General features: G+C 47.2%; 1 protein-coding gene across 1 annotated transcript in view; it reads left to right on the plus strand.

The window, feature by feature from the left end:
- The window catches only part of BMERB1 (bMERB domain containing 1), a 110,842-nt gene extending 104,840 nt beyond the window's left edge, over positions 1 to 6,002 (plus strand). Inside the window, exons 4-6 of the mRNA XM_080679974.1 lie at positions 1 to 24; positions 1,306 to 1,388; positions 4,328 to 6,002. The exon at positions 1 to 24 is cut by the window's left edge and continues 91 nt beyond it. Of these exons, the coding sequence (XP_080536100.1) occupies positions 1 to 24; positions 1,306 to 1,388; positions 4,328 to 4,440 (220 nt within the window). The 3' untranslated portion in view covers positions 4,441 to 6,002. The remainder of the gene's footprint in view (positions 25 to 1,305; positions 1,389 to 4,327) is intronic.
- Positions 6,003 to 12,804: the final 6,802 nt, after the last annotated feature.

The following is a 12,804-nucleotide window of genomic DNA, read 5'->3' on the forward strand; positions in this document are numbered from 1 at the left end:
TGATGCAGAGGTCGAGCGGTTAAGGTGAGTGGGTGGCGTGTCCCCAGGTACCAGGCTGTTGTAGCACAGCCCTCAGCTTCCTTCCAAACCCATTGTTTGCTCCTGGGACTCACAGCCATGCCCAACAGGCATGGCCTTGCCAAAGGGTCCCCTAACACTGGATCCAAACGAACCCCAGCCTTCTGGCCTGAGAACCCATTTCACATTCAAGAGAAACTCAAATCCAGCTCTATCGTCTTGCAAAGGCCTGTAGGTCTTACTTAACTGGATGTCATTCAAGGAAGTGAGCAGGGAGAAATTATATCACATAACATGCAGGTGTGCTTCCTACACATTTTCTCTTCACTGACCTTTCTCTGAACTCATCAAGGCAACTTCTAGAAACGTCTGTTGGTTTCTACAGAAACTCTGCCCCTGTACTGACTTGCTTCCTTGCCTGCCCTGTCCACTTCCCAGCCTTGTTCTTTTCTTTCCCCTCATTGGTGGTTCCAATGCCCCTCCTATTTACAGATGTACCCATCACCTGGATTTGGACAACTAGGGGCCCTGAAGCCATGGTGCACCTGAAGGCTCTGGAGGAGGCTGGGCCCAGGAAACATGAATGTTGATTCTTGAATATTTTTGTCCTGGAGCAAAGCCTTTGGAGCCCTTCCCAAGGAGAGGGGCTCATAGGGCCTCTTCGAACTCAGAGGGCAACTTCCTCTTTATTCTCTGTGTCATTCAAGGCCCCTGGGATGTGCCTTGCCTAGCTCAGCCAGGAATGGCCCACTGTCTTTGCTCCTGGTGACTTTGGAAGAGGCGAGGTGACCTGCCATGTATCTTATGGAAGCACCTCTGAGACCTGCCATGTATCTTGTGGGAGCACAGGTGTTTAGGGTGACTTAAAGGTACAGGGTCAGGAGAGGTGTTGCCCAGCTCATTGAACTCTGGAATGGAGACTGGGTTCTGTGATGTCCTTGCCTCTACCCTGGGGTCTCATCTATGCTTCAGGTAGGCATTTGCTCCTTCGATATGTGTCTGCTTCAGAGCAGTTCATCAAGCACAACATACAAATACCATGCACACATAACACAGAAAACATATGAATACCGCACATACATAACACCCAACACACAACTACCACCCACACATAACACACAACATACACATATCAACCATATATAACACACAATAACGTACATGCACCATCCACAAAGCCCGTTACATGGCCCCACACACGTAACCTCTTGCCTCATTTCCTCAACTCCTTGATGGTTTCCTTGCTTACTCTACTTTCCTCTTGTCTTTACACATCTGTCTTCACAGGGAGCAAGAAGAAGACAAGGAAATGGCTGATTTCCTGAGAATCAAGTTAAAACCTCTAGACAAAGTAACTAAATCTCCAGCCAGTGAGTGCATACATTATTTCTTCTCCTCCCATCCAAGAGAAAAGGAAATTTAAAAGAGGTGTGGGGTCCAAAGAAGGCACTACAAAATGCTTTTTAGAGATGAAACGTGTGCATGGGATGAAGGCAGGCAGGGGCAGCTTCATCAGTGTACAGCCTGTGCAGTTGCCCAGGGCCCCATGCCTGGAAGGTCCTGTGATTGCATCAGTGCTTACAATTCTTAAGAATTTTGGAACAGGGGGCCCTGCATTTTCATTTTGCACTGGTTCTGCAAACTGTGGAGCTGGTTCTGGCAGCAGCTGCCATTCTCTAATCACACAGTTTGATGTGTTTCATAGGAGGAGCTGGGTGGCCACTGAGGCAAGAAGGTGGGAACTGAGGCTCAGGGAGCTCTGGCCTCTCTTGGAGTTGGAATTTCTAAGGCAGTGGAACCAGAATTACACTTTTCAGAATATTAGTCTCAACAAGATACTCAGAGCATAAAGGGTTTTGTGTGAAGTAAGTTTAGGAAATGCTGCATATTTGACCCTCTGTATGGAAGGTTCTAATGTTCATTAGCATATTAAGCTGATAATGGGTCCTGCTGTCAAGGAATTGTCTTCTCTTTGTTGATCCAGTGAGGTTGCTATCAGTTATACGAAGTGCATGCCCAATTCAAACTGTCCCTAGCAAAACAGTGGATCTGGAAGAAGAGCAACAAGAACCAGGGCTTTAGGGACTGGATACTGTTAGAACCCTTGCTTTCCTTCCATTTCTCATCTGTGCCCCTCTCTCTATGTTAGCTCCATTTTTCTCCTACTATACAGGTCTCCTCTGTGGGGCCAGAACTCCAGAGCCATCACTTAGCAGCATCCGAGGCAATAGCACAGATTCTCTCTCCTGGTATCTAAATATACTATAAATCTCAGGGAAAGATTCTAATTGGCCTTTCTTGGATTTTGTTCCCACCTCTTAGGCCCATCATTGTTATCAAGTGGCTAAATACTGTGATTGGCCAGATCTGTGTCACATGCTCACTCCTGTAGCCACAGGGACATGAACTGTTACCAGAGTGAAAAGGGCTAGAAACCTTGCTAGGAAGACAAAACCCAAAAGCTGCCGCTGATGACTACAGTTGTAAACCCAGTTTTCCTTGGTCATCCGTTAATATCCCAGGAAAACACAGTTGTACAGTGTAGGGGAATAAAGAAAGAGAAGAGCCATGGTCCCTTCTGCAGGCCCCTAAAATAACATGGCACACGGTCTGTGGTCCCCCTGTAAATCCAGCATCCTCAATGGACTGTCTCTTCCATAAAATGGAAACTAGAAAAACTCCACCTAGCACTCTGGAGAAGGAGTAAGGAAACTTGCTTTCTGAGTAGGGTTATGGATAGAAAAAATAAGTCTGGCAAGAAATCAAAACACCAAGCCTGCACCACATTCAAGGGGCTAAGTGTGTGGACCAAATTTACATTACTTATCTAGTGTTGGAAACCCAAGTGGAAAAATTAAAACTGATAAAAAAAAAACACAGTGAAATTTCTGGGACCCCAGCAAAGCAAGTGCAAAATTGCTCAATAGGGACCCTTCAGCATTCCATAATACACATTTCACAGATAGAATAACCCCCATGAAGATAAGCTCTCAATAAAAATATAAAACCACCTGGCCAACGTGGCTCAGCAGTTAAAGATTGACCTATGAACCAAGAGGTCATGATTCGATTCTCAGTCAGGGCACATACCCGGGTTGCAGGCTCGATCCCCAGTAGGGGGCATGCAGGAGGCAACTGATTGATGCTTCTCTCTCATCATTGATGTTTCTATCTCTCCCTCTCCCTTCCTCTCTGAAATCAATGAATAAAATAAAGTAAAATAAAATAAGAATAACAAAAAATGTAAAATCAATTAATTGAGCCACAATGAGAGGAGTCCATAGAATCAACAAAGAGAAAAGAGAATGCCTGTTCTCCCAAGAACTAGAAATAACAGACTATCTAAAAGAGACAATAAGTATATTTAAAATTATTAAAGAGATAAGAGAAGGAATACAACACAAATGATAGAACAAGATGCTATTAAAAAAGAAAAGGGCCCTAGCCGGTTTGGCTCTGTGGATAGAGCGTCGGCCTGCAGACTGAAGAGTCCCAGGTTCGATTCCGGTCAAGGGCATGTACCTTGGTTGTGGGCACATCCCCAGTAGGGGGTGTGCAGGAGGCAGCTGATCGATGTTTCTCTCTCATTGATGTTCCTAACTCTCCCTCTCTCTTCCACTCTGTAAAAAATGCAATAAAAATTAAATAAATATATATATAAAAAAAAGAAAAGGTAGATTTGCAAACACTTGGCTTTCTAAAAAAATATTGTTATAGTACTGAAGCAAAAACTCAATGGGTTAGATACAGAGATACAATTGATGGGAGGATTCATAAATTAGAAACCAGAGCTGAGAAAACCACCCAGAATGCAGCACAGAGACAAAAAGATGAAAACTATGAAAGAGAAGTAATGAAACATGGAAGATGGAATAAGAAGGCCCAACTTACATCTAATAGACGTTCCAAAAGAAGAGCTAACAGAGACTGAGTGGTAGAATTATCTGAACAGCTAATGAATGAGACGTGAGCTCTCAGACTGGAGTGACTTGAACAAAATTCCCATTTAGTCATTCACCAACTACTTCTTGAATTCCAGGCCCTGTGATAGGCTTGGCAGATACAATGGCAGGGAGAACTGAATAGGATAAGGTTTATAAATTGTGACCAGAAGCTGAGGACTGAAAGCCAGTGGTAATAGTCAGTATGACCATATAAAATGCATGCCAGCTCTCCACATCACAGGTCTGGCTGGGGGTTGGGATGGGACTGGGGTTACAGATGGTCAGGGCTCCTCCTTACCTCACTTCTCTCTCTCTCTCTCTCTCCCTTCTTCCCTCTCTTTCTATGTGCTCCTACCTTGCTGCAGGCTCCCGAGCCGAGAAGAAAGCAGAGCCCCCGCCTAGCAAGCCCACAGTGGCCAAGACCGGGCTGGCACTCATCAAGGATTGCTGTGGGGCCACCCAGTGCAATATCATGTAGCCCCCATGTGGGGTGCCCCCGGGGCTACGGGGACTCCCCCTCCCATCCACTTGTCTTCATAGCCCCCATTTCACCGGGGCCCAAGAGCTCTCAAAGGCAGAAGGGGTTGAAGGCAAGCCTGTGACTGCCGCCGGGGCTGTGGGCGCAGTGGGCGGGCCCAGCCGCCCTGTACAGAGTGTAGCAATAGGGAGTCCCTCACCGTCGCATGGCCCTCCCCAGAGCATGCCGAACCCAGGAGTCTGTCTCACTGTTTATCCAAACCACCAGGAAAGGTCCTTCCTCAAAAAAGTATATCTCCACTTCTATCTAGCTGTATCTAACCCACCATGCAAATGACTTGGGAGAGGGGCATGACCCCCAGGTGTGTATAGTTGCGACTTTTCAACAACCTAGCACCATGTTGGACACATCCCCCATCTACCCTCCTAGCTCTGCTGTCAGGCCTGCCCCAGGGGACACAGCTCCAGTCTGTCCTTTTCCAGGGGCTGTGCCCTGGAGGTCTCCACACAGCCTACACACCTTGGAGACAGAGGGCCCATCTGTAAAAGTGAGCTTGTGTGTGGTGTCATGGTCACATCTCCCGCTTCCTCCCCTCCCATGCCTGGGCACGGATCACACCAGGACTCTGTCCATTTGTTCTTGGTTCTTCCTTCCCTTGCAATGGCTGCCCAGGTATGTGAAGTAGAGGGGATGGGGCCTGGGCTGGAGCACACCCAGTGCTTGGAAGAGGTAGCAAAACGCCAGAGGCTCCAACACCAAGGCAAGGGAGACAAGCAGGGGACGCCCAAGCAGATGCTGACCCAGGCGCTCTTCCCCACCCCAGGGGCCACCGGAAGGAATGACAGAGGACCCCACTCACCAGCCCAACACACAGACCTCTGTAAACGACAGTGGCAGGCGGGAGAGGCGGCCTGACCCAACCATGTCCCATCGTTGGGTGGTGTACTTTAACCAGCCTAGCAAGTCCACCTGTGTAACTTGATGTACATAAGTCACAGCCAGCTCGGCACAGCCCATGTGACCTCTGTGCGTGTGTGTCGTGACCGGCCCAAGTAGTTAGCATAACTCAAGATTTGCTGATGTGCAATCATCCATCGAAGAAAATAAAAGTGGAAACCACGTACACAGCACTTTCAGTTTTTACTTTTTTCTTGACTATGGAAATAATCCACGTACATAGTAAGTCACTTTAAAAGTATAGAAAGTAGAAAGAATGCTTTGGGTTCCTTTTTTAGCTCCCATAATTCCTCCAACTAGAGACTACTCTGACATTTTGGGATATTTCCTTTCAATTTTTTTAATGCATTAAAAAAATGATTGGCATCCTATGTACCATTTCATAACAAGTTTTCTCATTTAGCATTATATCACTACCATTCTCCCACATCATTAAAAGTTCTTTGTAAACATTAAATACTCTTCATAAAGTATTTACAATTGTTTCTTAGTAATCTTCTGAATATACCATAATTTACCTATTTACTCACTATTAGACATTTAGGCTGTTTCTGGTTTTTCAGTATTATAAATAATATTATGATAAATATCCTGGGATAAAGCTTCATCTGAATTTCTGATTTTTCCTTAAGATAATCTCCTAGAAGTAAAGTTCTTAGGCTACAAATGGATCGCATTTAAAGAAATATATTTGTAAATTAAAGGTAGATCTGAACCACTGATCCCGCTGGAATTATAAGTGTTTTTTTGCACTGAGTTAGAAAGTCAAACTCAACTGAAACAGAGGGATAAGACTTTTTTAGCACGTCATTAGTATCTGGGATTAGCCAGATAAACAAAATAAAGCAAAACAAAAACTCCTTTCATCTACATGTCTTATTAGGTAAGGTAAGCTGCAGAAGGGCAAATAAAGAAACACAGCAACCAGAGATATATGAATAAACAAGCCTACTAAAGAATATTCTTGGTTTTTTTCTGAGCAAAAAAAAAAAAAAGTAAATCTGGCCCTAGTTTGTGTGGCTCCGTGGTTAGAGCTTCGGCCCATGCATGGAAGGGTTGTGGGTTCAATTCCCGGTCAAGGGCAGATATCTGGGTTGTAGGTTCAATCCTGACTCCGGTCAGGGCACAAGCAGGAGGCAACCAATCAATGTGTCTCTCTCACATGGATGTTTCTCTCTCTCTTTCTCTCACCCCCCTTCAATGGAAAAAATATACTCGGGTGAGGATTAATAACAACAGCTACAAGGTAAATCTGAATGTCTGTCAAGTCACAGCAGCTTTGGAGTTGACACAAATCTCTCTGAGGAACCAGAATCTTGGGCCGATGACCCCTCCCAGTGGGCAGCAAGCTCCTCCCACTCTGTCTCAGATGTGTTTCTGCCTCAGGTCCCACTTCCTGCATCCTGAAGCTGAAGAGGCACCACGACCGCCAGTGCCTCCACACTGGCCTCAGGGAACACTGTCCTCCTTCACTGCCAGGAAGCCAGACTTTAAGTGCTTCCTAGGGCTGCCATAACATGTTACCTCATCCAGGGTGTCTTTAAACAACAGAAACTTATGCTCAGTTCTGGAGGTCAGAGGTGTAAAATCAAGGAGTCAGCAGGGCCATGCTCCCTCTGAGGCTCTAAGGGAAAGTCCTTCCTGGCCTCTGCCAGCTCCTGGTAGCTCCTGGCAATCCTTGGCTTCATCACTCCAATCGCTACCTCCGTCTTCACATGGCCTTTTCCTCTGTGTGTCTGTGTCCTCTCCTGTTTTTATAAGGACACCAGTCATTGGGTTTAGGGCCCACCCTAAATCCAGGATTATCTCATCTTGATCCTTAATTACTTCTGCAAAGACCCTATTTCCAATAAGGTCACATTCTGAGACAGCAAGTAGACATGAATTTTAGGGGGACGCTATTCAACCTACTACACAGATGCTCCTCACTCTTGCAATAAAAACGTGGGCTGCTAAGGGCCCCACTCTCCCTTGCCTGTGGAAAATGTGGGTCTGGAAGGCCTGACCTCAGACCAGTTAAAGACAGTCACCAATTTAACAAGCCAAAGGAGATTGAAGCCCTCATAAAAATCCTGCCTGTAGTACATCTGCGGGACCCTGGAGTAGACCTAACTTATGCTCCTGTTATTCCTATTGATTTTTTTTTAAAAAAACACAAAACTCCACCATTTATTTAGGCTTTTACAGAAGAGCAGAAAGAAATAATAATTTAAGATGCTCCCAGATCACTAGGGCTGCCTGCAAAGCTGAGAAACCTTGCAGACCTCTGGACCCTCACACCCAGACTCACTCCTGGAAACCAAGGGGGCTGTGGGGGAAGGGGTAAGATAATAACAGGAGAAACATTTGTTGAGAGCTTATTGCTATGCACTGAGCCATGTATCCACATTTTCTCATCTCCTCACCTTAACCCACAGGGCAGACCCTATTATTACTTCCCCTTTGCAGATGAGGAAGGTATCCAAGGTCCCATAGGTAGTCAGTGGTGGTGGGATCGCCATTCGGCATCTACCTCCTGTAACCTCGACAGTCCTTTCTTTTCCCATCAGCATTTAAACAAATCTGCTCCATTAAAAAGCAACCAACCCTCCATTCCAACTTCCCTAGCAGCCATCACCTTCTCTATATTTTCACGGCCTTTTTTTTAAAAAAAAATATTTTATTGATTTTTTACAGAGAGGAAGGGAGAGGGATAGAGAGTTAGAAACATAGAGAAGAGAGATACATTGATCAGCTGCCTCCTGCACACCCCCTACTGGGTACGTGCCCGCAACCAAGGTACATGCCCTTGACCGGAATCAAACCTGGGACTCTTGAGTCTGTAGGCCGACGCTCCATCCACTGAGCCAAACTGGTTAGGGCTTCACGGCCTTCTTGAGACTTGTTCATCATCTTACTATCTCCCATTTTTCTCATCTCTACTCCCTCTTCAACCTATTTTAATCTGGTTTCTGTCACTCTCCTGTCACTGACTCCCTCATTAGGGATGTAACCATTTGGTTATACAGAGGAGGAAAAAAATCTTTCTCCTTATCCATCTTAGGTTCTCCAGATGGGACTCTGTAAATGGGGCCGACCAAAGACAGACAAACAAGAGTTAAACAAAGAGAAATTGTTAACTCATGCATGCACAGACACACATGGGAAGCACCCAGCAATGAGTAACCCAAAGAGCTTGGGCTTCGCCCTAACCGGTTTGGCTCAGTGGATAGAGCGTCGGCCTGCGGACTGAAGGGTCCCAGGTTCGATTCCGGTCAAGGGCATGTACCTGGGTTGCGGGCACATCCCCAGTGGGGGGCGTGCAGGAGGCAGCTGATCGATGTCTCTCTCTCATCGATGTTTCTAACTCTCTATCCCTCTCCCTTCCTCTCTGTAAAAAATCAATAAAATATATTAAAAAAAAAAAAAAAAAAGAGCTTGGGCTTCTCTACCATCATAAAGGAAAGAGAGCCCTGGTGACATAGCTCAGTGGTTGAGTGTCGAACCAGAAGGTCACAGTTTGATTCCCGGTCAGGGCATATGCCCAGGTTGGGGGCTCGATCTAGGGGCATGCAGGAGGGAGCTGATCAATGATTCTCTCTCATCATTGATGTTTCTATCTCTCTTTCCCTCTCCTTTCCTCTCTGAAATCAATTTTAAAAATATTTTAAAAATAATAATAAAGGAAAGGGGTTCTGGGGATTCTGGTGGGGAAAGATGGGGGAAGGCGATGGGTGGAGGAGGGAGATAAGTAATGCATAGGTGACTGGGAAAAGTATGGTAGACAAGGGTTATTTAGTAAGGTTTGTTGTGCAGATTTAAGTCCTACCTTCTCCATTGATAAGAGTCCTCCTCTTCCTGGTATGGGAGAGGGAGACACTTTTAAAAGTGGGAATTTAAACTTCGTTTTTAAATGGAAATTTCCTTTATAAAACCCCTGTTTTTAGAGTTTCTGTGCATCAGCTGGTTCTCAATGGCCTTTAGCTCAAAACAATGCCACCTTTTGGGGTGGCATAATCTGGCACCCCTCATTTACCTCCAGCTGATGCATGTCAGCCCACATGCTGCCCAGCTCTGTGCCATGTTGCCACACACACTCGACTTCTGAGGTGCTCACTCTCTAGGTATACCTCCCACCACTCAGAAATACATTTATCCAGTCCTTTTTATCTCTTCCTGTCCTCAGGGCCTGGCCCTCAGCATTCTGCTCGCCCCCCGCTGCTGGTCTGAGATGCCCATCTGCACTCTGACTGCTCCTGGATTCTCTCTCTGGCCTAGACCTTTCTCCTACACTCAGACCCCTGTCTCCAACTGCTCCCTGTAGAACTCCCTTTGGATCCAAAGTAGGCACCTCAAACGTGACATGTCCTAAAACATGGGTCAGCAAACCAGCCCACCACTTGTTTTTGAAAAATATTTATTGGAACATGACCAAGTGCATTTTTGTATGTATTGTCTCTAGCTGCCTTTGTGCTACAGCAGCAGAGTTGAGGAGTTGTGGCAGGGACCATGTGGCTTGCAAATCCTAAAATATTTACTCTCTGGCCCTTTAAGAACAAGTTGGCCGACCCTTGTCCTAGGTTTCCCCTGTGATTTTCATCTCAGGAAAAGGTACCACCCAATTGCCCAAGATTTCCTAGGACTTGTCCTTGACTCTTATATTCCTCTTCACAGCCACACAACTGCCAAGTCTTTAGTGCCTACCTCCTAACTTTCTCTAGGGTATGTCTACACCACCATATCCTCAGTGTAGCCTCCATCTTTTGCTTGGTCAACGCAGTAGCTTCTTAACTGTCAGTGATCCCTCTTAGCATTGGTCATTTCCCGCACAGCAGCCAGGTGATTTCCTGTATTATGCAAACCCAAGGTCAGGCATGGGAGCTAGATGCACCAGGCCAGTGGTCGGCAAGTGTCATTCCCCCTTTAAAACCGTTCCCATGGCCATTAGGATGAAATCCTTGTACTTTCATGTGGCTTAAAAGCCCTCTCGATCTGGCCCCTTCCTACATCCCTCCTACTCACCTGGGTCCGCCTTTGTGCTGGGGCTCAAAGAGGATTCTTTGTTCTTCTTGCCATGTTCGCCACTGGTCCCTCTCTTGGACTTGCACATGTTATTTCCTGTGCCAAGAACTCAGATTCCCTGCCAGCTCCTTCTTTCCTCCACCTGTGTGCCACTCTGAAGCCAAAATGACCTTCCTAAAGTGCAGATCTAACCAGGTGTGTTGCTTCTCAGTTTGAAACTGTACCTTCAAGGGAACAAAATAGGTAGAGGCAGCTGGGGAGGAAGAAGAAACACTGAACAGTGTCAAGGATGGTGTGTTCCAGAGCATTCAACTTGACCTAGAGGTCATGTGACTTCAAGAACTTTACAAAAAGGGCCCACAAGGGGATGGGGGTGGCAAGAGCCGTTTCAGCGAGGTGCAGGCATGGGAGCTAGATGCACCAGGCCAGTGGTCAGCAAACTCATTAGTCAACAGAGCCAAATATCAACAGTACAACGATTGAAATTTCTTTTGAGAGCCGAAAACCGACTTCTGCGCATGGGCCACGAAGTTTCAATTACACTGAACGTGTGCGCCCGCATGTGGTATTCTGTGGAAGAGCCACACTCAAGGGGCCAAAAAGCCCCATGTGGCTCGAGAGCCGCAGTTTGTGGACCACTGCACCAGGCAGGAGAGGGCTCCCTCACCCACAGTTCCATTGGAGGGAGGGATTATCACACCCATTTGGCAGATAGGAAAACTGAGGCTCAGAGAGGGCAAGTGATTAGCCCAAGCTCACACAGCATGTAAATGTTAGAGCCAGGACTTGAGTCTGAGAGCAGGGTGAGAGCCAGACCCAGGGCGTTTATTTCCCATTTCTTATTCCAGCAGCATCAGCACCCCTTCCCTTTGAGCTGTACTCAATTAGAGGTGATTCATGGCCATTCCAGCAGCAGCTGAGCCTCTTACAAACCTTAACTGGCTGGACAGCCCTGAGCTGTGGGAGCTCACCAGCTCAGCTCCTCTGTAGCTTAAGAAGCAGTTACAACCCACCCAATCCACCAGCCACGACTCCCATGCCAGTCACCAGCAGGACAGCTGGGTGGGCAGCAGAGGCTGAGGCAAAGCACTCAAGAAAGCTGGCTTGCCTGGCTGGTGTGGCTCAGTGGTTAAGCGTCGACCTATGAACCAGGAGGTCATGGTTCAATTCCTAGTCAGGGCACATGCCCAGGTTGTGGGCTCAATCCCCAGTGGAGGGCGTGCAGGAGGCAGCCAATCAATGATTCTCTCTCATCATTGATGTTTCTATCTCTCTCTCCCTCTCCCTTCCTCTCTGAAATCAATAAAAATATGTTTTAAAAAAGAAAGCTGGCTTGAGGAACAAACTTCAGGTCATTTTCCCACTAATTTATGAATTAATTCCACTACAGGCATTAGGTACCAGGGAACACAGATGAACACAGGGAACACAGGCAGACAGGGATGGTCTTGCCTTTGTGCCATTGTGTCCTGGTGAGAGACAAGGACATCAAACTGGAGGGCAAGGGGAGGCCTCCTCACCAGTGTTCCGTCTGAACTGAGCCCACCGCCCGGCAGGATCAGCTCTGGGGAAACAACTGAGAAAGTGACAAGGGCTGGGGTGTGGAGTCAGTGGAACCCCTCCCTCTGTAAATCCAGACCTGCAAACTGGGGAGAACAGTGGGCGGATTAAAGGAGACAACATGTGGGAAGGGTGTAGAACAAGACGTGCAGTCAATTAGATTATTATTGGTTAAATCTAAAGGTAGGAAGCTGTGGAATCAGAAGGCTGCCTATTCGCTGAGGGTCTAGTAGGGCCTGGGGCTGGGGGAGGACAGGATGAGAGGACCTTCCCAGGTCCTGCCCTCAGGCATGTGACAGTGAGCGGGCACGTGAACATGCTGCAGTGAGCATGCTGCAATGTGACAACATTGTGATCCCCCCATTCCAAGTGCTTCCTCAAGATGTCTGCACCTTCCCACATCACACCTGATCCTGACTGCTACCAGTTCTCCACACCTCGCCTCTCTTCCCACAGCCACCCCCTCCCTCAACTCCTGCTAAGCCCCATGTGGAACTCAGCCCTCTTCTCCGTTCACCACAGAAGCCAAGCTGCACAAAGTCTTGGGACACACAGCCACCCTTCCAGAAGGTTTATGGAGGTGGGAGGGGGTTATGCCACAGCCACAGCCACACACACCAAGGCAGCTTGACTATTCAATTCCCCATTTCCACCAGCTCTGCCAGCAGCGGCCATGTGGCTCACCCTGTCCCCAGGCCTCGCCAGCAGTTTCCCTCCCGCTTTGTTGGAACTATTGGGCTCTCTCCAGTCTTTGTCCAACTGCTACTCCAGGTCCCCATCACAAGTCCAGAGAAGCCTCCACCATGTTGCCAGCTCAGGGCTCACTTCCACCCACAAAGATTTATT

This window comes from Plecotus auritus, assembly GCF_963455305.1.
Source record: "Plecotus auritus genome assembly, chromosome: 7".
Lineage (NCBI taxonomy): Eukaryota > Metazoa > Chordata > Mammalia > Chiroptera > Vespertilionidae > Plecotus > Plecotus auritus.